The following is a 25,002-nucleotide window of genomic DNA, read 5'->3' as shown; positions in this document are numbered from 1 at the left end:
TATGTGATTTATTTGTAATATCTTCATTATTAGCATTATGTGGTTATCATAATAAATAACAATACATTAATAAAATATCATCTTTGATCCCCATGGAAGCTCTTTGAGATTGGTAAGGTTTATTCTACCCAGTTTACAGAATAGGAAACTGAGGCTCCGAGTACATGTGAGTTTTGAGGGAGAAGAAAAATAATTTTTTCTCTACCCAAGTTCTTCAGGCTGGTCTAATAATCAAATTAATGTGAGACAGATCAACAGGAGAAAATAATCAAATTTGTTACATAAGTACATGCGGGGTTTCTTAAGAATATAGGACCTGAGAGTAGGCAATGCACAGGTAGATGAGAAGGAGCAAACCTTTGGTACACAAATTGATCTGGGCCACCCGGAAACAGTGGGACACAGAGGTTCCTGTCTGCCTATCACACTTAATTCATACTATGATGCTAAGGTGAGGTTCTCTTTGTTTAAGCAGGTTTTTCTATGTGAATTTCTTTAAGCAGGTAAGGGGGAGGGTCAAAGATTCTTCCTGAGTCTTTTATTTCATAAAAACAACCAGCTTAAAATAATCAATATTCCAAAAAGGTATATTTTGGGGTGGCAAACTTTGCTTCTCATCAGTTGCCTGAGGTGACCAAATCTAATAAGCCCTGGGATCCCAGAGTTTGGGCATTCTGGCTGAAGGTAAGCAATGTTTTTCTCAGACGACAATGACTTCAAGACCTCTTGTTCTTCCATTTTGATAAATTATTTTTAAGACTTGAATATTAGATTTAAAGAAATAAAATCATTGGCTTATGATTATTGTGGAAGGTTTCAATTTCAAAAGTAACTAAGAGCACCATACAATATTTAGATTTAAGATGAAGCACTTATTTGTGTAATTTGCAAAAACACACTAGAAATTGGATATGCAAATGTACACTGGGCAGACCATATATAAACGTAGAACTCTGACCCCAAACCTGCAGCAACCAGCCCCGGAAACCAACCCATTATCTGCAGTGAACATCCCACAATGCCAGCTGCTGTAAGTCAGACCTGTAGAAAATCCGGTTGCTATCTCTACCAGCTGATCCAGGAACAAACAGTAACCCTGTAACAATTGACCTCAAGGGGCCAGGACTTGATTAATGACGGAGAGTTTATCTCATTTTTTTCCTGCACTTACAACTTAGGACCAGTGACAGAAAGTTGAATTTGCACACTAACCCATCACATAGGACTCCCTACTTCTACCTGGCTTTCCTGCTGATGCCCAACATTAACAACCTCCAATCATGGCACACCCGAGCCTTCCCTTTTTTCTCCTATAAAGTGTTCCCACATCTCTGCCTACCTTGGAGTCTGCCAAATGCAAATGATAATGGCTTACTCCCTTGCTAGATCAAGCTCTGAGTAAATAGTCAGTGATTGTTCTCATTTTAATGGTCTTGTGTATTTCCACATACAAGAACATTCTTTTAAGTACAACAAATTAAAAGCAAAACAAACAAAAACCTCAACCACAGCTGGTGTGGCTCAGTGGATGAACCTCGACCCATGAACCAGGGGGTGGAGGTTCGATATCCTGTCAGGGCACATGCCCAGGTTTCAGGCTAAATCCCCAGTAGGGGGTGTGTAGGAGGCAGCTGATCAATGATTCTCTCTCATCATGGATGTTTCTATCCCTCTCTCCCTTTCCCTTACTCTCTCTGAAATCAATAAAAACATATTTTTAAAAAAACCCACCTCGACCATATTTCACTGGCTTGGTTGAGCATCTACTGTGTGAAAACACTTTTCTAGGTGCATGGGGAGACAAATATAAGGGTGGCACGCCTTCTGAGTATCCAGAAATGAGATAACCACACAGATGACTATTATATGAGACAGAACTTGTCTTGTGTGTGATAAAGATGATTTGAGGTACTATGGGAGTTACGAGAGAGAGAGAGAGAGAGAGAGAGAGAGAGTAAGGGCATCTAACTAGAAGTATCTATAGAAGCTGCAGGAAGGAGTTTTCACATATTTAAAGTAAAAAATTAAAATACAGAGAAATATGCTTAATATATATGAATACACACATCACATAGAAGTGATATTGCATTTTGTCACACTCAGACCTTTAAAATAGATGATGGATGGATGATGGACAGATAGATGATACATAGAGTTAAGTTCCATACCCCCCCCCCCCACACCCCCGAGTGTGCCCTTATAAATTTGGGGATTTTGGGGGAAGTGGCCCCTTAGTCTGGAGAATGGCTATGCTTGTTAATGGATAGAGCTGGGGGAAGGAAGGCATTTCAGGGAGAGGGCATGGCACAGGCAAAGGCATAGAAGTGGGCATGAAGGATGTATCTGGGGGAACTGCCTGTGGTTTGCTTTTGTATGAAGCAGTTAACAAATACAGGAAGGGGATGGTGGGCCCTGAGGCTAAGAAGATGGCTTGGGCCTTGAACATGGAGATACTGAATTCCAGCGTGTGAGACTGGTCCGCATTTGGGTTGCTGGGTTGAGGAGTGTGGGTGCTGAGAGGGCCAGAGGCTGGAGGCTACTGCTGGAGATTACAGGGTGAGTAGACGGCCTGGATCCGTGGTGACCGGGGAATTGGGAAAGAGATCAAGAGGGGCCTGTGCAGGCGGGGTCAGCTGTCTGCAGGAGACGTCAGGTGACGGGAAGAGGAGTGGAAGTTGTGTAAGTCCGTGCGAGCGCCTGGGCGTGTGTGCACGTGGACGCGCATCTGCTAAGAGGTCAGAGCTGCCTCGGAGTCAGGAGAGGCTTACGAACACGACGAACGACCTCAGAGGACACAGCTCTGTGGACCCCCAACACCGCAGGGCGGGACGAGCCCGGAAAGGTGGGGTGGCGCGGCAAGTCCGCAGGTGCCCCAGAAACCGAGGAGCGGGTCGGAAGGGCCAGTGCCAACACCCGGCAGGGTGAGACCCTCTCTAGAGGTGGCCCCAAGCGCCTCCTGCGCCCCCTCTCTTTAGGGGCCTGACTCAGGGTGGCTCCGCGTTGCAGCATCACCCAGCAGCCCGAAAACAGGGATTCCTGGGTCAGCCACGTGGCATAGGGTTAGACAGCGGGCGGGTACGTAGTCCGCCCCAGGCCCCGCCTCCCTATTGTCCCGGGCGGCGATTGGCCGATGTGTCCCGTTGCTATGACAGCACCCGAGGCGGGTGGCTCCTCCAGGCGCCTTCCCATCCCTCCGCCCGCTCCGGGAGGGAGGCGGGGCTGGACGCGTCTCTATGGCGACGGGGGACGCGGTGGTGGTACTTACGGACTAGAGTGGCGCCGGCGGCGGCGGGGATCTAGGTTGAGGCGACACCATGTCGGACCTGGGCTCGGAGGAGATGGAGGAGGAGGGAGAAACTGATCTTGGGGTGAGAGCTCCGGCAGAGGGAGGGGCTTCCCGGGGTGCGCGGTGGCAGGCGGACTCCCGGAGGTCAGGCCGGGTTCGCACAATAGGGAGGTCTGGAGGCCAGTTACGGCCCCCCCACTCCCGCCCCCGCCCCCTGCTCCGGGAGGCCCAGCCAGGGACGAAGAGCACGCGGGCCACAGTGGGCGCTGCGTCTTGGAAGTCGGTGGTGAAAGGGGAAACGTCATGACGTCTGCTGGCCACATCCCTTCTCGCTCTGTCCCCCTCCCCAACCCTCCTCCCGTTAAAGGCAAAGATTTCCAAGTCAAAGGCCCAAGCATCCTCCTCCCTGCCATTACCTCCCACCCAGGCGGTTTTCTTGGATGTCTGGCTCCTCCCAAGGGGCCATACTATTGTTGAGTAAGTATTTGAGCAGTGGGCTTGGCTCCTCAGGATTGGGGTGGATGGCGGAGAGCCGCTGCCTGGCAGCCTTCAAGCAAAGCTGAGGCTGCCTCGGGCTCAGCCAAGGTTTCCTGGAGAGCTCACCATTTAGGTCTAGATAGAATCACCGGTGCTTTCTTCACTCTTGTGGGCCTGACCCAGGTTATTGGAATTGTTCCTTGATTCAGGCAATAGAGAGGAGGTAAGGCACGCACAAATAGTGAGGTGAGCGGGGCTCTGTGTGAGCATATGTTGTTGGGAGATTAACCTCTCTAAGCCAGAGGGAGGCCATTTCCTAGCCTTGACCTCTGTGTGTGCGCAGGGCACAGGGTTGAAATAGTTTCCAATTAACAGAAAAACCTAGCACCTCTTCTGTGGCTACCATACCTTTTAACTAGCTCTGTACCTCCATCTCCCATCTCCTACTTGCTTTACTGGTCCATGAGCCCCTCAATGCACTGGAGCCACCTGGCCAGTAGGGGAAGCCAGAAGTGCCAGGAGCCCAACCCTAGGCAGCCAGCGGCTGGTGCTGAAAACCAGGGCAAGCTGCAGTGATTTGCACTCCAGAATCCCCTGTGTGCTGCGGCGGAGTCCTGGACATCACTGGACATGAGCCATGCTTGGTGGCCTCCTCTGCCATATCTGTTACCTCTTCCTGGTTTCTCCCTGGAGCACTTAAAAAAATCCACTTGCTCAGTGTCTGCTTCTGAGGGAACCCAACCTGCAACACCTGCCCAGTCAGCTGTCTAGTTTCTCTCCTCAAATGGCCCCACTGGATTTGTACCTTTTTTTCTAAAAGTTGATTTCAGAGAGGAAGGGAGAGAGAGAGAGAGAGAGAGAGAGAGAGAGAGAGAGAGAGAGGGAGAGAGAGAGAGAGAGAAAAACATCAATGATGAGAGAGAATCATTGATTGGCTGCCTCCTGCACACCCCCTACTGGAGTCTGCAACCCTGGTCTGTGCCCTTGACTGGAATCAAACTCAGAACCCTTCAATCCGAAGGCCAATGCTCTATCCACTGAGCCAAAACAGCCAGGCAGGTTTGTAATTTTTTAGTGCCCAGGTATGGTTAGCTACCTTTCCGAGGACTGGGAGGATTCAGTGGGATACTATTTGTAAAATGCTTAGCACATGGTTGGCACTCAAACGGTGGCAGCTGTAATTATGCTGACTTTCTTGTTGCCAGGAATATGAAGGGGAACGAAATGAGGCAGGTGAAAGGCACGGCCACGGGAGAGCCAGACTGCCCAATGGGGACACCTATGAGGGGAGCTATGAACACGGAAAAAGACACGGTCAGGTCAGAATCGGTGACTTGCGTGGGTAGTTTTCTATATTTAATGCTCTACTAGCGAGTATTTAACTCAGGAATGATATGAATCCTATAATCAATGTGTTTCAGGGCATCTACAAATTTAAAAATGGTGCTCGATACACTGGAGAATACGTTAAAAATAAAAAACATGGTCAAGGCATTTTTATATACCCGGACGGATCAAGATACGAAGGTAAAATGTTCTCGCAAAGCAGCTTTTTGTGCCGCAGACATCTGCTTTTGGGATTGAACTCTTCTGTGACTACTGAGAAGAATGAGAAAGTTTAAAGTCCTCTGGATTAGTCAGTCACTCAACAAACACACACTGTGCTCCTATGTTCACAGGGTTGATGCAGAAACCAGAAAGCCTTGTAATTATGAGAAATGTGACTGTCCCTGTGCCCAGCAAATTCTCTTCTGTGAGCCTGTGTCCTGAGAAGCAAATGCCAGAGAGGGAGGCTGCTGGGCAAGCACAGACCTTGGGGAGTGGGTTGCACCCAGGATGTTCAATGCTTGGTAGCATTTGTCTCTTTGAAGTTGTTTTTGCTGTTTCCATTTCTGGTAGACCTCTCTTCTGAGGAACACACTGCTTGTTTAGACCTGGTAGTGCCTTCACTGAGGGCTTCTGGGCAGAGAGGCATTCTGCCTTGTTAAACTAGTGTTCTTTTTTTTTTTAAAATATTTTTTTTATTGATTTCAGAGAGGAAGGGAGAGGGAGAGAGAGATAGAAACAACAATGATGAGAGAGAATCATTCATCAGCTGCCTCCTGCATGCCCCCTACTGGGGATGGAGCCCACAACCTGGGCATGTGTCCTGACCAGGAATCGAACCCTGACCTCCCTGTTTATAGGTCGATGGTCAACCACTGATGGTCGCCGGCTGGGCTAACCTGGTGTTCTTATTTCCGCGATAGTTCTTTACATGCTAGTGTTATGTCTCAGGAAGATCCTGGTTCCCTTATTTCCAAGAACCCCACTGCTGCCCCCGGCACCATTGTCATCTGGTGGTGCCTATAGTGTTAGTCTAATCCCAACAAGGGATAAAGGAAGTTCCTGGGAAGAGAGACAAGTGGGGAGTGGGCACGAGCCTTCAGAAACTGTGTGCAGAATTCTATGTTCTGGGCTTCTTTTCTGGGAAGAAGTTATCTAGTTTCATCAGATTTTCCAAAAGAGTTGTGACTCCAAAAGACATGGTGTGACCTTGTACAGGGGACCTCATCCCTCCGTGCCTTGGCTTCTCATTTGCAGTGAATTACTACATGTGGAACACTCAGAATCATGTTTGATGGATGGGGAGCACTCAGTAAATGTTGGCTGCGTAACCACTTACTTGTGGGATGTCATCACCTCTTAGGAACCAGGGGTGAGGTGGGGAATGGAGTGAAATGCTGGCACCTGGCCAGGATCGAGCCTTGACGTGGTTGCTGGATCCCTAACCACACACAAGGCAGAGGAGTGTGGTGCTGGCACCGCTGGCAACAGGGCAGGCAAGCCCTGGTTTGAACCCTCGCTGTGCTGCTGGCCACACACACGTGACTGTGGCCCCGATACATACACGGGCCCACCCCCGTGCTCAGTTACCGTGTGACTCAGCCTCCCTCAGCCAGCTTTCTACTCCAAGCCATCCGGCCGGGAGGCAGGGGCCGGGGGGGGGAGGGGGTCGGAGTAGAAAGGGACAGGGGTGAAGGGGTGAAGGGCAGGTTTCCTTCTCACCAGGGCTTGCTTTTGTGTCGTGTCTTCCAGGGGAGTGGGTGGATGACCTGAGGCAAGGCCACGGCGTCTACTACTATGTCAATAACGACACCTACACTGGAGAGTGGTTCGCCCACCAAAGGTTCGGTTCTCTCTTTAGTCCTGTAGATAATCCATGTAATGAGAATATGACGATGTCTTATTAAGAAACAGAATCATGACAAAAGTTCACGTACCAAGTCTGCCAGGCAGTTCAAACCCTGCCAGGCTTTCAGGCGAGGCTGCTGGACGATGCAGGTGCAGACCCGTGGGGGAGAGCACGAGGGTCCTGCACCCCAGGGCCCTGGGGGGTGAGGGCACAGAGCAAGAACCTTCTGGGGACTGAGCCTCGGCTCCCAGGAGCACTGCCTCTGCATGTGAGGACCAGCTGACCCGCAGGAAGGCCCCCGCTGTCCGGCAGGCGATGCCTGCCCCATGCGTGGGCACAGGGAGCAGGAGCCATGCTCTGCTGGGGCAGAGATAGAAGACGATGGCCGTGACCCTGTGTCAGCCTAGGGCCCTCAGTGAACGGCCTGCCTTCACACCCGGGAGGTTTCTCATGCTTCGGATCTAAAGGCTTTGTGCCCCTGTCTCCTCCAGGCACGGGCAAGGCACCTATTTCTACGCAGAGACCGGCAGCAAGTACGTGGGGACCTGGGTGAACGGACAGCAGGAGGGCGCAGCCGAGATCATTCACCTGAACCACAGGTACCAGGGCAAGTTCTCGAACAAAAACGTAAGTCAGCGGGAAGTGATGTTTGCCGGTGAAATCCGCAGTACCGTTCTCCCCAGTCTGAGTATCCGTGTGCCCGGGAAATACTGGAAACCCGGGAAAGCCCTCCATCCCTCCGCATATGGGAAACAGGGCAGCGGTGTCTACCTCTGAGCATCCTGATAACCCACAGAGGGCAGAGTTGTGGGGGCGGGGAGCCTGGCCAGTTTCTCTGCATCTCAGTAAATCCCAGTCTCTCCCAGCAGTGGCCGGGCACGTCCCTCTAACACGGGGCATGTTGCCCTCTTGTGTGTGCTCAGTCTCATGGGGGAATCAGCTGTGAGATCCTCGTTTGCCGGGAACGGCTGAACATTTTCTGTGGTTGAGCATGTGGGGGTTCTGACTTTCTCTCCCCTGGGGGGTGCAGGGCTGGAGCTGGGGAGGAAGACCATGAGCCCCTCCTCACCTGGTGGTTGTGGTACTGGAGAACCGCCTGGAGCACCAGACCTTGGGTCTGAGGCCTCCAGGTTGTAGTACCCACTCCGGTCATCTCCGTGGGCAGGACTTTGTGGCTCTGCTTGCCCTTCTGTCCGAGCCCTGATGGGGTGCAGAGAAACCCCGACTGACTCAGAACCTACCAGCCTGGTGTTCCTGTGGCTCTGATCAGGGGCTGAGCAGACACTGTCCCTGAAGAAAGAGTTTGCTGGGCAAGTGAACGCTGTTAGATGTTGACATTGGGATTACTTAACGGATCCAATGAAGTAGCCTCAGATTCTCTTAAACTCAGTTTTCATTTACATATGATCAAGCCCTAATTTCAGATTCCCCTGTTAGTCTTTGCAAAGCAGCGCATTCTCCTCAAACCTACACATTGCCCATGTGGTTCCCCGCATTGCCCTTGTGCATAATCATTAGGATGGAGATACACAGATCAGAGAAGCAGCAAGTCTAGTGACAGATGCAAGGATGTGTGATAAGGATGTCATTTCAGATTACTAAGGAAATGACGGGAGAAATCAAGAAATGGTGCTGGTAACCGTTTGGGCAGAAAAAGGAAATCAGCGTTTGTCCTCCAGCTTATAGATAAAGACGCTTTCTAGAAGAAATGAAGATTTAAATATAAACAAAAATCACTGCGAGAAAAAATAGGTTATTAACTTTAAAATGAGGAAAACTTTCTAAACAAAAAGCCAGGAGATTTTGTCTAATAAAAACCGTGCCATGCCAGCACGGCCAAGGGCGAACCTAAGGATCGGTGGTGAAGGATAAAAAAGACAAAGAGAATACAGCTGGGGCTTTGTGGATCACCCATGCCTGGATGAGGACACAGAAAGATCCAGCCTCCAAGCCGAGGCTTTATTTTATAGTCAAAGCAAAACAAGGAAGTAGTCAACATGGTTGCAATGTGTTTGTGAGTTTCACCTTGTTTTGGCAGCACTTGCTGCACCTCCCACAGCCCATTAGCTACCTAGGAAGGAACTAGGGAGGGCTCTAAGGTTAAGCTTTATTATGCTAAGAGTGCTCTGCCCTCCAAGCTGGGACTTACTTGTGGCCCTGCCACAGGTTAGTCCGAGGCTTAACCCTGTAGCCGCTCCCTACAAAAAACAATCCCTTAGAGATTAGAAAATACTAGAAAGGAAATTTACTAGTAAGAGTTATATGATGAATGGGGTTAGGACATGTGCAACAGTTAATATATAAAAGACTCACATCAATCAATGTGATTTAAATGGTCAAAATATTAAAAAAATATTCAACCTTACTAAATAACTTAAAAGATATGACTTACAATGATTTGTTTATACATTTAAAAATGTAAAGATAGAGCAAAATGTTAAGGTCCAGAAAAAAAACAAGGGTTTGAGGACAAAGAGGCTCTTACTTGCTTCTGTGGGAGCCTCATTCTCATGTATATATACTGTGCAAACTTTTGTCCAGAAATGTTATTTCTGAAACTTTACCCAGAGGAAACTCTCCAAAGTGTACACAATGATTTAACCCAGAATATGTTTACTCTGGCAGTCTTTGTCCAAGAAAAGTGTGAGCAGACCAAATATTGGCAATAGTAAATAAGTAAAATAGATTATAATTCTCGAAATAAAATACAGGTTGACAACTGGTGCTGTGGAAGAATATTTGTACACATGGGAAGGCACTCATGTCATATGTCTAGTAAAAACCGAGTAGCAGTCAGTATATATAATTATGATCAGATTTTAAATCAAGACCCCTCTGTCCTAGAAACAAGGTTACAGAGATTACATCAAAATGTTATTAGTAGTTCTATCTCTATCTAGTTTGCCCGTGGCTGCGGACTTAGTAAAACTTTTATAATAAATACATTACTTGTATAAAGGGAATTAATGTAGTTAAGTTTTTAAAAACAAACAAAATAGGCCCTGTACTTTGCAATTCCGTTAGCCGTTAGTTCTTAAACACATTCTTTGACCTATATTGGACTTCCCCCCCAATCGCACGATGCGGGTAGGTTTTATGGGGGTAGCATTTCTAAAGCATTTTGGACTACCTATTGGGTGCTGACTCTCAAGAGTGAAGTACCTCTTGATTTCTCTTTGCTTGTAGCCTATGGGCCCCGGGAAGTATGTGTTTGACATTGGATGTGAGCAGCACGGGGAGTATCGGGTCACAGATGCGGTAAGTGGCAGGGGATTTGTCGTCTCCTGCATTGTGGGCAAGAGAGCTGCCCAGAGACATCGACCCCCTAGAGCAGCGGTTCTCAACCTTCTGGCCCTTTAAATACAGTTCCTCATGTTGTGACCCCAACCATAAAATTATTTTCGTTGCTACTTCATAACTGTAATGTTGCTATTGTTATGAATCGTAATGTAAATACCTGATATGCAGGATGGTCTTAGGCGACCCCTGTGAAAGGGTCATTCTACCGCCAGAGGGGTCGCGACCCACAGGTTGAGAACCGCTGCCCTAGAGGGAGCAGAGGAGAGTGGTGCCAGCTCTCAGGGACTTTCCCGTTTCCCCGTTCCTTCTTCACGTGCCTCTGTTGGTCTGGAACTGCATTGCCAGAACTCAACGAGATCATGTCACAGTGATTGCTGAAAGCCAGGCCTGGTTTCCTGCCGAGAAACCAGCTAATTCTGCGCCAGCCAGAGGGCTCTGGGCAGCTAGGGCCCAGAAACGGTCCACTGAACTCTGTCAGGGCGATGTCACCAGATCGTGCAACAAGCCAGTGCTTCGGGTATATTTGGATGACTCACGCCACTTACAATTTTCTCTTTTTGTTCCTTTCTAATACTTAACATTAATATTAATACTAAATTGATATTCTGTGGTTCGTTTTGAAATTAGCCAGCTAATTTGTCACTATTAGGCATCTAAATGTGTGTGTGTGTGTGTGTGTGTGTGTGTGTGTGTGTGTATTCCTGCTATTATTGGCTGGCTAAAGCCTGTAGATAATAGGAAATTTAGTAAAATACCTCAGGCATCACCCATCACCCCCACAATCCCAAGGCTCACCCAGGGCACCCCACCAGGGCATCCCCCCACTAGGCAGGCTCTCTACCCCCCTCTTCTCCTGGTTCCTTCCCCTGTGGTGTTCTACTTCCCTTGTATCACTCCACCACAGCCACTGTGTTCCCCAAAGCAGCCCGTGGTTCCCCAAGGTCTGTGGGTTGATGTCCACCTTCTTTCTGTGACCAGAATCTCAATGATCCCCTTGGCCAGGTCATTTTCCCAGTTAACTATAAAACATGAAATGGCTGGAATGATTGGTTTTGCTGCTAAAAATGAGGCCCCCAATCCCCCTGAGCATCGTGTCTTCTTGGTTCCCAGGACGTCCAGTCTGAGTGTGAGGAGGGTGTCCAGAAGTCCTGGGGACACGCCACCTTCCCACGCGGTTCTACTACTCAGCGTGTTTGTCTCTGTGTGTCGCCCACACACTAGCCCTGAACTTAACACACATTTGACTGGCTTTGTTGTTCGACTCACAGCGACTGTTTCCTGCTTTTGCTCTCCCTGCGGTTGGACACCTCTTACGTGGCCCTTGAAGGACCTGCTATTCACTATACTGCCACTAGTCACAAATCTAGCCTCTGTGGTCTTATTGATGATGGAGCAGTTGTTTTAACTTGTGAAGTGATAAAAAAAAACACAAAAAAACCCCACACACATCTTATTAAGCATTTTTCAGTTTTAGGCTCTTGGGGCAAAAGTTAAATTAGAAGTCAGTATTTCACCCCCTTCCCCTCTGGCAACCACCACACTGTTGAGTGAAATCATATGGTTCTTAGCTTTTTCTGAGTGGGGAAGGGCGTCCTAATATATGGTGACAGGAGGAGGTTTGATTTTGGGCGGTGGGCACACGGTGCAATATACAGATCTTGTAACATAAGAACTCATACCTGAAACCTGTATAATCATATTGGCCAATGTCACCCCAATAAATTTAATAAAAAGAAAAAGAAGTCAGTATTTCAGGATGATGAGAAGCAAGTTGGAAGGACATCGGTAACATCTTAGGGGGGAAACATTGATATAGACCTCCACCACCGTCTGCATTCAGGAATAACTCTGTGAACTAGTGCACTTGACTCAAGGACCTTTGTCCTCAGCTACCACTGTGCTCTGGTGAGGGTCAGACTGTGATGAAACAGAAAAGCCTAAATTTTCACTTCTGGCTCCCAAAGGGGAATGCAGTCCCTTAGCGAAGGGGTGGTGATCTGCATGGACCAAACCTGGTGGCAGCCTGTTTTGAATTTTTTTTCAATTGTGCTAAAATACATACACTACTTGCGATTTTAACCATTTGTAAGTGTACACTCCAGTGGCATTTAATCCGTTCACCTGTCATGCAGCCATCACTACCATCCATCTCTGAAACTCCTTTATCTCCAAACTCTGTCTCCGTTGAACAATATCTTCCTCCCCCTCCCCGCAGGTGTCACTTCTGATTTACCTTCTGTCTATGAATTTGCCTGTTCTAGATGTTTCATATGAGTGGGATCATACATTTGTCCTTTGTGTCTGGATTTCCACTTAGTATAGTGTTTTCAGCGTTTGGCCATGTTCTAACAGGTGTCAGAATGTCCTTTTAATGGCTGAGTAACACTCCGTTTACGGACACTTGGGTTGCTTCTACCTCCTGGCTACTGCGAATAATGCTGCAATAGACATTGGTCTATAAATATCTGCCTGAATCTCTATGTTCAGTCCTTTTGGGTGTATACCTCTGAGTGGCATTGCTGGGTCATAGGGTGATTCTATGGTTAGTTTTTTGAGGAACCTCCCAAAGTTTTCCTTCGTGGCTGCACCATTTACATCCTCACCCTCAGAGCATGTGGTTCCACATCCTGTTTTGTAGATGAGGGTTTCTGGAGTCCAGCCACGCTGCTCATTTACCCGTCACCTGCGGCTGTTTTGAACGACAACGGCAGGGTGCGTAGTGGCCACAGACACCAGGTGGCCAGCAAAGCCCCGGATAGTTGATAGAAAAGTTTACCGACGCTAGTCCTGGAACAATGTTTTTCAAAGTACACTTTGCAACCGTTTCATGACTCATGGCGTCAATTTAGTTCATTGTGAGCAACGTTTACAAAACTGAAAATGGAATAAAAGTGGATGCTGGCCATGGAGACAAGCACGTGGATTTGGCTTCAGGCTTGTGCTTCGTGGCGCGGGGTCGTGGCATGCCGTGGCTTTCCTCCTGTGGCTGAGCCATGGGAAGTAGCTGCTCTGGAATTTTATTTTCCCTCCAGAATCCTTGAAACTAGAGCTTCAGTCTTTATCCCCTTCGACATCATTGCAAGGTTGTCTTAGCAGGCTGCGAGGCCTCCTCTTCCTGCAATGTTAACTGTATTATGTAGAAGGAATCTTAGAGCAGGAAAGGGTGGCTGAGCAGCGCATGGAGAAGCGCATTTCGGCTTGGTCACATCTTACCTCTTCCAGGGCTGGGGAGTGAGTCCGCAGGCGTTCCAGGTGCCAGCAGGGAGAGGGTAGGCACAGTGTCCCGCTGCCCTTCCATTTCCCATCCCAGTGCCTTCCAGAGCCACGTAGACTGTCCCTGGGAAGCTGGCAATTGATCTGCTCTCTGAATGGTGCTGTACTGCAATTACACACCTGCCCTTTCTCCCCTTCCTCTAAGTACCCCACACCTCGTTTACACAAATGTAGGCAAGTTCACATTTTTAAACTTCAATAGGAAAGAGTGGAAGAGGAAGAGGAGGAGGAGTCGGTAATAACTGCCCTTCCAAAATGGAAAGCTATCAAAATCACAGAGTTGGCCTTGTGGACACCGACCCTGGCTGAAGAGCCGCCGCCCGCGGATGTGCCTGGCCAGGAGGAGACCCCAGCAGCCGAGGGTACGGCCCCTGCCGGCGTGGGGCGGGGCGGGCTGAGCACAGCCTCTGCTGGTTCCTCCCATGTGCATGGGGTTATGAGGGAGAGGCTCTGGGACCCGGGCCTCCAAGCACCGAATCAGCAGGACTGAGAGCATAGAGCCCAGCCATGGCTCAGGCCCTCAACACCTTGGCTGACTCCATGGGAAGCCCCTGGAGCTTAAGTCCCTTGGAACACTTCTCCCCTCACCTTGGTCAATGGTTGCCTGTGGGTGTGGCCTCGGGAAAGCCAGCTGACAGCAGCTGGGGGAAGAGTCCTTCACAAGGGGTCTTCCCGAGGGGCAGTTAGACAGCCTGGGATGCTGGAGAATTGCAAGTGATTAGAAGCCGGGTCCAGCTGGCCTCAGTGAAATAACACAGTTCATTGGCTCACACAGCTGGGAGGTGGGGAGGAGCCAGCCTCAGGCGTGGCTGGGTCAGGCGCAGCTCTGGGTCTCTCCTCTCACAGGCAGGGTCTCTGCTCTCTTCCCCTTGGAGACTCATCCTCAATGACTTTATCAGATTGTCACCCAGTCAGCTCGAGAGCCCCGGGGAGCAGAGAGCTTCTTTCTCAGTCTGATCCTCAGAACCCTTGGGACATAGTCATCCTCCCAGAACGGTCACTGTGACCGGGGACCAGATGCTCTGCTGGCCCGGCCTGGGCTGGAGCTGGGTGACGTCCACTGGGGAGGCGTGGTCCCCTGAGGGAGAAGCTGGGTGCTGCTCTCGGCAGGAGAGGAAGCAGCCACCCTGCACAGGCCTGCGGCCTGCTGGACGCTGTCTTCCTTTGTTTCTTCACAGCCCGGGGAGAGCCTGGGGAGGAGGCCCAGCCCCTAGCGGATCTCTCAGATGGGGAGGCCGATTTCATGAGGCCCGGAGAGGAAGACGCTGATAACTTCAGGGAGGAGGGCGAGTACAGCCGGGAGGAGTTCCGCTTCGACAACATAGACCAGCAGGGTGAGCCTGAGCTCTGGGGGGTCACACACGCTGGGCAGGCTGGGAGGATCTCTTCCCTTTGACCCCCACCCTGAGCACCTTCTGTGAACTCACGTGGGACCCACAGGGGTGCTGCTCCTTCCCCGGTGCTCCTGCAAACCTCCCGCGACAACAGGGACAGCAGGTCCCGCGGATGCTCTCTCTCTGCTCTTCGCTAATCTCCGTTTCTACCAGGCGAGCAGGCCTCCGCTAGAAATGCAGAGCTTGGCTGTGTGTTGTCACGTGGTTTAGCAGGGCTGAGGCACAGGGGTAGGAGCTGGCAGTGTTGGGAACCAGTCCTTTATCATAAAAAAATATATTTTTAAATAGATTCTTAGAAGGGAGAGAGAGAGATAGGAACATCAATGAGAGATAAATATTGACCAGTTGCCTCCTGCACGCCCCCTACTGGGATGGAATCCCCCAACCCGGGCATGTGCCCTGAACAGGAATCAAAACGGTGACCTCTTAGTGCATGGTCAATGCTCAACCACTGAGCCACACTGGCCAGGTGGGGACCAGCCCTTTTTAAATGGGTTTGACTGTACCATTAATCTAGAAGCTTCTGCCACTGCAGGTCCTGGGAAGGCCTTCCCCACCCAGAACCCGAGATGAGGGGAGCAGGAGGAGTGGCCCGGTGTGAGCAATACTCAGGATGAGGATCCGAGAACCAGGCTGGGAGAGAGTGGGCATGACATCAGGACCAGCTGGTGTCTGAGACTTCAGGTTCCTGAAACAGCCTGGACAGAAGGACATTGCCTTGGCTCAGGGGTTTTAGCCTCCGGGACATTTGGCAGCATCTAGAGACTTGGAGGGCTGGGCAGGGTGGCGGGCAGTGCTACTGGCATCTTCTGGGGTGGAGGCCAGGGATGCTGCTAAATGTTCTGTGATGCACAGGACAGCCTCACATGGACAACCATCCAGTCCAAGATGCCGACTCGGCAAATAAAGAATTTTAAAACAGAAAAAAGTTCATATCATATACTCATGTTTCCCTTTCCTTCCCAGGAAATGTGGGTTTCGAAGAAGATGACCCTAGACAATCCGATCCTCCAGACTAAGATGGGCCCAAAGTGAAGGGCCTGTGCCACCCAACGCCCGGTGCTCGAGGTGTTAACACCGATCAGTTACTGATCGTTCGTATTTAGTTGTTTGTGAAAATGGTTTACAGTTGCAAATAAATTTTTCATTCTCCTTTGTTGTTGAAATCGCCTGTGCTTCCAGTTCTTTAAACTAAGAGTTCCCAGGTTGCCTTGTCCTGGTTTTAGCGTGTCTTCTCCTAGGATGAAGAATTGCCATACACCTGCCCCTCCATAGGAGATGGCGACAGAGTGGACTCCCGGCTGAGCCAGGACAGTGACTACAGACTGAATTCCCTCTCTCCTTTCCCTCAAGACACTAGGAAAGCACCTAGACAATAAGAATGCCTGTGTGATTCTCATAAAACACAACACATATTTCTGGGAGCCCCCAGGGGAGCTCATGGGTGCTCAAGAAGGCATCCATTGGACAAGTTCAGGTTGAGGTTTGACCTTTGACCCCACACCTGTACGTCACAATCATGGGTCGCATGGTTGTCCCTCTGTGTGTGTCTGTGTTCTAATCTACTCTTTTCATAAAGACACCAGTCCACCCCAATGACCTCATTTTATTTTAATGACCTTTTTAAAGGTCTGTTCTCAGATTAGGACTTCAACTTATGAATTTGAGGGACACAATTCAGTCTATAAAATTCACCAACATGACTCATATTTAAAACATCCCAAGTTTGGTTCTAAAATAAGACTTAATTCAGGGGAAAATGATGATTACTCTTCTCAGATAAACACAGGAGAGTGTTGGCCAGGTTATGGTGGCCCCAGACCTGTCCCTAAGCAGTTCTCCATCAGAGGCACCGAGTTAGGCTCCTCGATTCCTTTGCTGCTAGCCTGAGGCCAGCTACCCCTCCCATTTTCACCACCTTCCATCCAGTCATTGCAACACAAGGTATATTAATATCATTAACATCTGCCATGTCAAAACGTGAGAGTCCCTTCCAGGTTTGTGCTTTTAAGCCCACAGGTGAGGAAATCAAGGAGCTGATGTCATGGGTGTTGGAAGTGGGAGTTCCTGGTAACAGGACGTCCATTTCCAGATGACGTCAGCAGGGGGTCAGACTAGGCTTGTAAACATGAGGACCAGCTCCAGGACAGGAACGAAGGAAGAGGACGGTGGTCAGAAATCTTTCTTTCTTTGTTTAATATTTGGTTTCTTGTTAGTTCATAAAGTTGGAAACTTAGTCACTTCCATCTCTGCCCTTATCCAGCACATTTCCCAGGACTCAGTTCTTACAACGAGATTTATTCTGGAAGCCAAGAAGGACCAAACTAGGTTTTCTGTCATTGCAGCAGAATTGGGGGGTGGGTCTAGTCAGAACCAGAATTATAAAATAGAAACAAAATGGTGTTTCTTGCACACTTGACCTGGAGATGGAGAGTCAAGCACCTCTCAGTGTCCCTTGCAAAGGACATGATCTGCCCCTCTTATTATCCAGGGGCATGACACCCAGAAGCCTCACCCCTGGGAGGGTGAATCCAGACACCTGTGGACAACCCCAAATTCCATTAGCTTGACCTGCAAAGCTTTTATTCTTCATGATGACTAGTGAGGTCGGTGTGGCACCAGGTACCCAGGGGAGCAAGCAGAGGGCCTGGGGTGGGCAGCACATCCAGGGATGACTATGTCCTACTCTGAGCACTTGGATGGCTTTTCCTTTTTCTTCCGAAGGGCTGGGTTGAGAGGACACAACTGTGAGACCCCTATTAACCACCTGAACCAACTTCTCAACGTCAGAGGTACCATTTTACTCCTGTTATCTGGGCAGATTTCACTGCCGTGGGTCCCTGTCTGGTTTGTGTTACCTGTTAGTCAGGGCAGAACCCATTTTCCCCATTTTCAAAGCTTCTCTCCCCTCTCCACTTGATCAAAAGAGATAAACAAGAAGCTGAAAACACCCTACACCAAGGGGAGGAATGTCTCAAATCCTTACACCTGGGCCCCTGTAATAGCAGCCCCGATATGCTGGGGTGTGATGTGCTCAAGGGTGGCCCCCGAAGCCTGGCCTGTTTGGCTCAGCGGTTGAGCGTTGACTCAGGAGATGTCACTGGTTCAATTCCCGGTCAGGGCAACATGCTGGGGTTGTGAACCAGAAGTAGCTGATTGGTGACGTTCCTCTCTCATCTCTCTCTCTCTCCATTCCTTTCTCTCTAAAAATCAATAAAAACATTTTTTAAAAAAGAGTGGCCCTGAAAGATGTCCGCATCCCAATCCCCAGACCTGTGCATATGTTCCCTTTCAGGGCAAAGGGGCCTTTGCAGATGGGATTGAGCTAAGGATCTTGAGATGCAGAGATGATCCTGGATTATCTGCACTGGATGGACCCAATGTCACCACAAAAGGCCTTACAAAAGGGAGACAGGAGGGTCAGAAGTGAGAAGCAGTGAGGCAGTGGACAGAGGGACCAGAGATACTTGAAAATGTGACACCACTGTCTTTGACGATGGAGGAAGGTGCTATGGGGCAAGGAGTGGGGGTGGGGCGACTATAAAAGCTGGAAAAGGCAATGAAATAAATCCCCCCAGTGCCTCCTGTTGACCTGTTTTAGAACTTGTGATCTCCAGAAATGCAACAGAATAAATCGTGTGTGTGTGTGTGTGTGTGTTAAAATTTGTGTTATCTTTACCAGTCCATGATGGTGCCTTGTTACAGCAGCAACAGGAAACTAATACCCGGGGTGGGGTCACCAAGCAGCAGTTTCCTGGTGTTGGTCTGGTTTCTCCTTTTGTTGAACATTCTACCTCTTTTTGCCCCACACAGCCAAAGAGTGATTGAAATAGAAAAGGGAAAAACAGTTGGGGACTTGGCAAATAGGAACATCCTATATAATAAAACCCTAATATGCAAATCGACTGAATGGCGGAATGACCAGCTGAACGACCAATCGCTATGATGCGCACTGACCACCAGGGGTCAGTGAGCTCCCACAGGGGGAGCGCTGCTCAGCCAGAAGCGAGGCTCACGGCTGGCGAGCGCAGCGGTGGTGGTAGTAGCCTCTTTCGCCTCTGCTGTAGGCGGGCAGTAAGGAGCAAGGGATCCCAGACTGTGAGAGGGCGCAGGCCAGGCTGAAAGAAACCCCCACCCGCAGTGAATGAATTTTGTGCACTGGGCCTCTAGTATAAAATAAAGTGGAAATAACCTTTGGTGTGTGTGTGGTGGGTCTTTAATCCCTGGAAATTAGAGTCACAGTTCTTATTGCCCTCCAAACCACATGGCAGACACAAGTCACAAGGTGGCATCGGGCAGCTGAGCCTGCAAGGCCACAGACCCACAGGTGGCGGCAACGAACTGAAAGCCACAGCAGGCTGCCTGGAACCTAAAAGTGCGCTTTGTGCTTCTACCAATCCCATTAGGCGGGACTAAGGTACCTTCCCATTACAGTATCTTTCAGCCTCCGTACGAGTCTCGCCTCTTCCTTGTGAAGCTGTGCAAACATAACGGGGGCTCTCAGTTGCCCAGGATCCAGTTCCTCCAGTTAAACGCGGAGTTGGAGCCATGGGTCAGTGTCTTCACAGGGGGGGCCACCAACGCCCACTTTCCTTCCTCTTTATTTTCTTCGCAGAAGCACATTCCCAGAGAAGGGATCTAGAGGAGAGTTACATCACTTATTAATACTTTATACCAAGTCAATCAATTTTAGACTCGTTCTAAAGCCAACAGACAGATACGCCTTGGAGGCTGGCGTGATGTGCCCAGGCTGTCGTTGCTGCCTTGACACCTAACAGGGCAGTTCTTAGGAGGGGCGGTGGGGCGCCCAGGACAACAGGAAATGGGGATGCTATCAACTGGGGATGCTATCCAGTGGGTGGAGGTCAGGGGTGCTGCTAGCATCCCACAATGCACAGTGTTATCCCGCCCACGTGTCTGGGGTGCCAGTGCCAAGGCTGAGAACCCTGTCTACCGTTAGAAGAGTGGCTACAGTCTCAAACTTAGCATCACAGAAAGATCCAGGTGATGAGTTTTCAGACCCCCGGGAAAAAATGACAAAGTGGAACTTGAGGCAACTCCTTCATCTGTGAAGTGAACGTGTTGAAGTAGATTTTTGATTTGAAGGCCTTTGTGTTTACCTGTGTTGCTTTCCTTTCCTTACTCTCCCTTTTTAATGTCTAGAAATTCCTTGGTCAGACAGAATTTGCAAAAATTCCACCACAAGGGAGTGGTGGGGGACCTAAGTGGAGGCTAGTGTTGACTCAGGGATGACTCCTTCTGCTTAGAGAGACTGGGGGGGGGGGGGGGGGGGGGTGTGATGGTGGGTGAGGGGCGAGCAGAGGGTCTGTTTCCTGCTGCCCCTGACTAGAAGGCCCAGGGTTGGGCAGAATTCCTTGATGAATTTCTGACCCGTGAGAGCAGCTTATTTGGGGGTGGGGTGGTGTGGACACCAAATCATCAGCACAAGAATGTTGCAGGCCCGGCCCGTGTGGCTCAGTAGTTGAGCCTTGACCTATGAACCAGGAAGTCACAGTTCCATTCTCAGTCAGGGCACAAGTCTGGGTTGTGGCTCGCTCCCCAGTAGGGGGTGTGCAGGAGGCAGCCGGTCAATGATTCTCTCTCATCATTGATGTTTCTATCTCTCTCCCCTGCTCGCTTCCTCTCTGAAAACAATAAAAATATATTTACAAAACAAAGAGAGTTACGGGAATTTGGAAACTCAAGGCTGGCATCTCCAGAAGGGAGGCCAAGGGCTGGGGTGTGGGTGGGGATATGGTCACTAAAAGGAATGGGTTTGGAACAGCAGCAACATGCCATTCTCGCCAGCGCCTGCGTGTGCAGCGCGGCTGTCTGTGTGGAGATGGGACCTCCAGGAGACCCGGAGCTGCAGGAACGGTTGCAGCGGTCCATGGGGGCAGCACAAGAGCACACGGGGGAGACAGTGATGACTGCAGGAGCGAGAGCAACACTTTTTTCCAGGAGAAACCTATACAGAATTGTCCCAGTGTGGCCTGAGGGGGCTCAAGCCATGCATGCGGAAAATGGTCAGCTGGTGGTCTTGGATCCCGGAGAGCTCAGACACATCTGGGTCATACTTGGGCAACACCACCTGAAGACACCTGGAAACTCCACCTGGACAAGTTTCTACTCAGGTCCAGAGGGAACTGGAACAGGAGAGAGCGGGCACCCGCGGCACAGATGACCGAACGTCTCAGGTGCAGAAGCTCTTTGATGCTCTCCAGGTGAGAGAGGAGGGCCAGGAGGGGCTCAGGGAGACAAGCGATTTGCGCAGGCACAGAGCCCATGTGGTCGGACTCCTCTGCAGCCCCAGGCCCCTCGGGGCCGGGCGACACCTTGCTGCCCACACCTGTGCAAACAAGCCGTGGCCAGTGGCGCCATGATAGTTTTGTGTGACGGAATCATGTCCAGGACTCGTCTTCTATCACAGCTGTTGTCTACACACTGTCCTCCCAGCTTCAAGGCCATTGGTCAATTCCTTGGTCAATTTGATACAAAGACAAGGGCAGAGGGCGCATCTGACCCTGAGGAGATTGTGGGGGCAGGGGCAGGGGGTGGGGTCTCAGCTTCTGAGTCTGCCCGCCTCAATTTACCTCACTAACCGGATAAAGCAACCTTTGCCTTGTTGGTGACGTCCCACAAGTTGGTCCAAGTACCCACTATCCTTCTCGACACGTCTGTCACCGGTTTGATTTTTCCAGAACTGTTGACACAGCCCAGCCAGCCCTGAGCACTCTGGCAGCTACAACAAGCTCTGTGTGTCCCATGGCTGGACGGCTCCCAAGGCAAGAGGCGGGCAGGGGTGGGTCCCTAGAGCAAGCCAGTCCAGCTGTTGTCATTTCTCTTTTTATCCAAATTGCTTACTTCTTACTGGACCATCTGTTCAACTCCGGGAGTTGCAAGGAATTATCATGTGGACTGACCTTTAAAAAGCCCTGTGTCTTTTTTTATTTTTAAAAAAAATATCATCTTGGCAGCAAATGGCCAGAGTTGCCACCCTGATGATCAAGATGACAACTTCGCCCCCCAGACCCCTGCCCAAGGCTGCCCTGTGCATGAGAGCTTGTGGGCACAGTCTCAGGGGATAGGCGGGCCCCTGCTGCCCTGCGCTGTCAGGCTGCTTGTTGCCATTCTGAGAAGGGCCTGTGATGACCCTGCGTCCTTGGGCTGCCTGACTTTGTGGTCTGAAGAGGAAGGGCGGGCACGTACCTTTCTCACCAGCTGGGCGAAGTCCGCACAGTCCCGGGGTGGCAGCCTGAGCAGCGGGCGCGTGCAGGAGTCCAGCGTTGAGCCGTGGCCCACGATCAGGATGACGCCTGCTGGGAAGAAGAACAGCTCAAGGTCCAGGCAGGCACAGGGAGCGCCTTTCTTAGACTGGAGGTCCCCACAGTTCCTGGGGTGAGGCTATCTCATGGTGCCCCCCCACCTTGAGAGTCCCCGGGGGTAGAATAGGTGTGGCTGGTCATGGCTCAGTAAAGCAGTCCCGCCTCTCATTGTAAATGGTTGGTTCTTCACATCCTCAGGCAGGATCTGGGGTGGGACCTCGCCGTGATATGAGCCAGCAGCGGGCTCTGAGCTGCCAACTCTCTTGGGACATAGTGGTGGCTGCCGCCCAGCCTGATCCGATTGGCTTGAGAATCACCAGCTGGCTGATCCGATTAGCTTGAGGACTATCAGCTGGCTGATCACGATGAGCCTGCTGATGACTCACGGTGGGTAAGGACATCCAGAGTCCACTGGCTGAGGGAGTCTCCCTCCGGTGACAGGACCTGGGAGCCAGAGCCAGGACAAAGCGGAGCTGGGGAGGTTCACCCCCTGGGAGTCAGGGAGGTGTCTGGGCCGGACTCACCGGCTCCACCTAGAGGAGGAAATCAGGCCAGCGCTCCCTCCAAAGGCCAGGCTGACACAGAGCAGTCCCTTCAAGCCAGTCACCTCCTAATGTGACTACAAATCCTCCACTGTGAGCCCAGACTAAAGCTCCGATCTTCTCTTCCTGTGGTATTTCCTATTAATTTCACACTCAGATCTTTGGCCTCCCATCTCATGGTTGGGTGCTAGGGTGCTGTGCTGGAAGGTGGTATTTCAGACCCCACAGGAAGGTGAGGGCTTAGCAGATTACGTAATGCCTGTGAAGGGCCCACCGGTGCCAGGGGATCACTAGGTATGAGCTGGACTTTCTGTTGCTTCCACACCTCTCGCCCTCCTGCCTCGCTCATGGGCCCTCCCCCTGGGGCGCATTCACCTCCCAACCCTCCTCTTCCTACCCAGGGCCGCCTCCTCGGGGCCCCGGCCACTTGCCACACGCCTGGACGGAGGAGCTTGTTCCCTGCGGTGAGCAGCACACACGGTGCTCCGTGGACATCGGAGCTGACGGAGCCGTGGTCCTGCATCTGAGTTCCCGAAGGACTGCAGGGGGCCCTTGAAGGGGGGCTCGTGCCTGGCACTGACATTTAGCTGGTGGCGGAGGCTTGCAATGGGACAGCCCGAGAGGGGTGGGCGGGGTGGGGCCCCGAAAGCTCAGTGAAAGGCCCTGTCGCTTTCTGTCCTCTGATGTCCTGTGGCAATAACTGTAGCAACAGGTGTTTGACAATTAATCAAATGTCACTGCGATGTGGTTTCCCGAAGTACGTTCCCCAAGTTCAGATCAGTCAACAGGCAATGCGGCCATCCTCAAGGCCAGGCGTGTTCGGGTGCCGGGTTTGGCCAGGTTTGGGGTCTCTTCCTGTAGACGTCTCAGTGACTCTCGGGGAGGGGCCAGGTGCTCAGCTGCCGCCCGTGTTCCTTGTCAGAAATTCTTCATCCCCGGAGCATCGCCGGGGTGAGGGACAGGGATGGAAAGAGCGAAGGTGGGAAGCGGGCCGGTGGTCTCTTACGGACTCTGAGACTCTTCTTCGTGTCACTAATATTCCTCATATTCCAGATGTTGGCGCCCCTTCCCCAACAATATTCAAATTCCTCGAGGGTAGAGTGTGTCTTCTTCACTTAGACTGCCCACCATGTTTTGTTGGATGCTGGCCACTTCGCTGTGTTCAAGACATGCTTGCTGACTTCAATTTCTAGAAAATTGACTTCTAACTTGTTACTATGGACATTTCCAATACACACCAAAGAAGGGTCTGATGGAACTCCACATACCTGCCATGGAGCTCCAACAGTTGCCCACATGTAGCCCATTTGTATCTTCTGTTCTCTACCCCCCCCCCACCCCCAGTATTATTTTAGAGCACATCGCAAACATCAGTTTGCACCTCCAAGTGACAAGGACTTTGCATTTGTACACAACCATCCTGCTATTCTCACACCTAACAAAATTTACAAAAATTCTTTAATATTTCCATATTCCAAACCATATTCAAATGTCTCTAATGGCCGCAATGATCCACAGACATTTTCCCCACTGTCGAGCAAACATGTCCTGACATTTGGTTGTTCGGTTCCGCGTTTCTGTTTCCTAAGAGTCTGGCACAGGTGGTTTGTGTTGATCTTGCAGTCCTGGGTCCTATGGGCTCTCAGTCCTAGAACTGGGGTCCCAGGGCCTAAGTGGCGGGGGAGTATGTGTCTATGGGCTCAGTTACAGCAGAGGCAGTGATGTACCACTCTGTTCCTGGGAGTGGGGAGGAGGTTGGAGAATGATCAGGTTCAAAAATAGCCCTGCCTGGCTGGTGTGGCTCAGTGGTTGAGTGTTGACCTATGAACCAGGAGGTCACGGTTTGATTCCTAGTCAGGGCACATGCCCAGGTTGCTGGCTCGGTCCCCAGTGTGGGGCATGCAGGAGGCAGCTGATCAATGATTCTCTCTCATCATTGATGTTTCTATCTCTCCCTCCCTCTCCCTTTGGCTCTGAAATCAACAAAAATAAGTTTTAAAAAAGGGTGCAGTTTCCATCTCAGTGGTAAGACCCCAACTCCTGGGGCTGCTCATCCCGAGCCCGGGGGAGGCACTCACCGTCCTGTGGGCAGCTGCTGACGACCTGCTCCACGCTCACCGCACACCTGTGCACATACTCGTCGTAGCTCTCCGCGGGCAGGAGGGAGGCGATGGGGAACGCAGGCCTGTGGGGGAGAGAGGGAGCGCTGCCACCCTGGCCTGAGTGGGGG

The 25,002-nt window shown here is 50.7% G+C and overlaps 3 protein-coding genes across 4 annotated transcripts in view; 1 reads left to right on the top strand and 2 right to left on the bottom strand.

The window, feature by feature from the left end:
• SLC37A1 (solute carrier family 37 (glucose-6-phosphate transporter), member 1) overlaps positions 1-3,343 on the bottom strand; it is a 60,079-nt gene extending 56,736 nt beyond the window's left edge. The window contains exon 1 of the mRNA XM_005885714.2: positions 3,266-3,343. The gene's annotated coding sequence lies outside the window, so the exon portion shown is untranslated. The remainder of the gene's footprint in view (positions 1-3,265) is intronic.
• Positions 3,202-16,031, top strand: RSPH1 (radial spoke head 1 homolog (Chlamydomonas)). Of its 2 annotated transcripts, XM_005885716.2 has the most exons (9): positions 3,202-3,368; positions 4,969-5,082; positions 5,185-5,290; positions 6,842-6,932; positions 7,430-7,565; positions 10,125-10,196; positions 13,714-13,873; positions 14,690-14,845; positions 15,872-16,031. In XM_005885716.2, the coding sequence occupies exons 1-9, from the start codon at positions 3,315-3,317 to the stop codon at positions 15,922-15,924; spliced, it is 942 nt and encodes a 313-aa protein (XP_005885778.1). In that variant the 5' UTR covers positions 3,202-3,314; the 3' UTR covers positions 15,925-16,031. The 2 variants fall into 2 exon arrangements, with proteins under 2 accessions (XP_005885778.1, XP_005885779.1); XM_005885717.2 differs by lacking the exons at positions 5,185-5,290; positions 6,842-6,932 and adding an exon at positions 3,654-3,763.
• Positions 16,032-19,098: 3,067 nt separating this feature from the next.
• UBASH3A (ubiquitin associated and SH3 domain containing A) overlaps positions 19,099-25,002 on the bottom strand; it is a 40,918-nt gene continuing 35,014 nt past the window's right edge. The window contains exons 12-14 of the mRNA XM_014532935.1: positions 24,851-24,957; positions 22,115-22,221; positions 19,099-19,543 (exon numbers count right to left, since the gene is read on the bottom strand). Coding sequence (XP_014388421.1) covers positions 19,406-19,543; positions 22,115-22,221; positions 24,851-24,957 — 352 coding nt within the window. The 3' untranslated portion in view covers positions 19,099-19,405. The remainder of the gene's footprint in view (positions 19,544-22,114; positions 22,222-24,850; positions 24,958-25,002) is intronic.

This window comes from Myotis brandtii, unplaced genomic scaffold (genome assembly GCF_000412655.1).
Source record: "Myotis brandtii unplaced genomic scaffold, ASM41265v1 scaffold923, whole genome shotgun sequence".
In the NCBI taxonomy this organism is placed as follows: Eukaryota; Metazoa; Chordata; class Mammalia; order Chiroptera; family Vespertilionidae; genus Myotis; species Myotis brandtii.
Note: the sequence above shows the minus strand (reverse complement) of the source record. Positions and strands in the feature narration are given on the sequence as shown.

Bases quoted from the DNA above. Each gene is read 5' to 3' on its own strand.
- RSPH1 (XM_005885716.2), top strand. From the start codon at position 3,315: ATGTCGGACCTGGGCTCGGAGGAGATGGAGGAGGAGGGAGAAACTGAT. The intron at 7,566-10,124 runs GTAAGTCAGCGG...CTTTGCTTGTAG, and splicing joins GCAAGTTCTCGAACAAAAAC to CCTATGGGCCCCGGGAAGTA. The intron at 13,874-14,689 runs GTACGGCCCCTG...GTTTCTTCACAG, and splicing joins GGAGACCCCAGCAGCCGAGG to CCCGGGGAGAGCCTGGGGAG.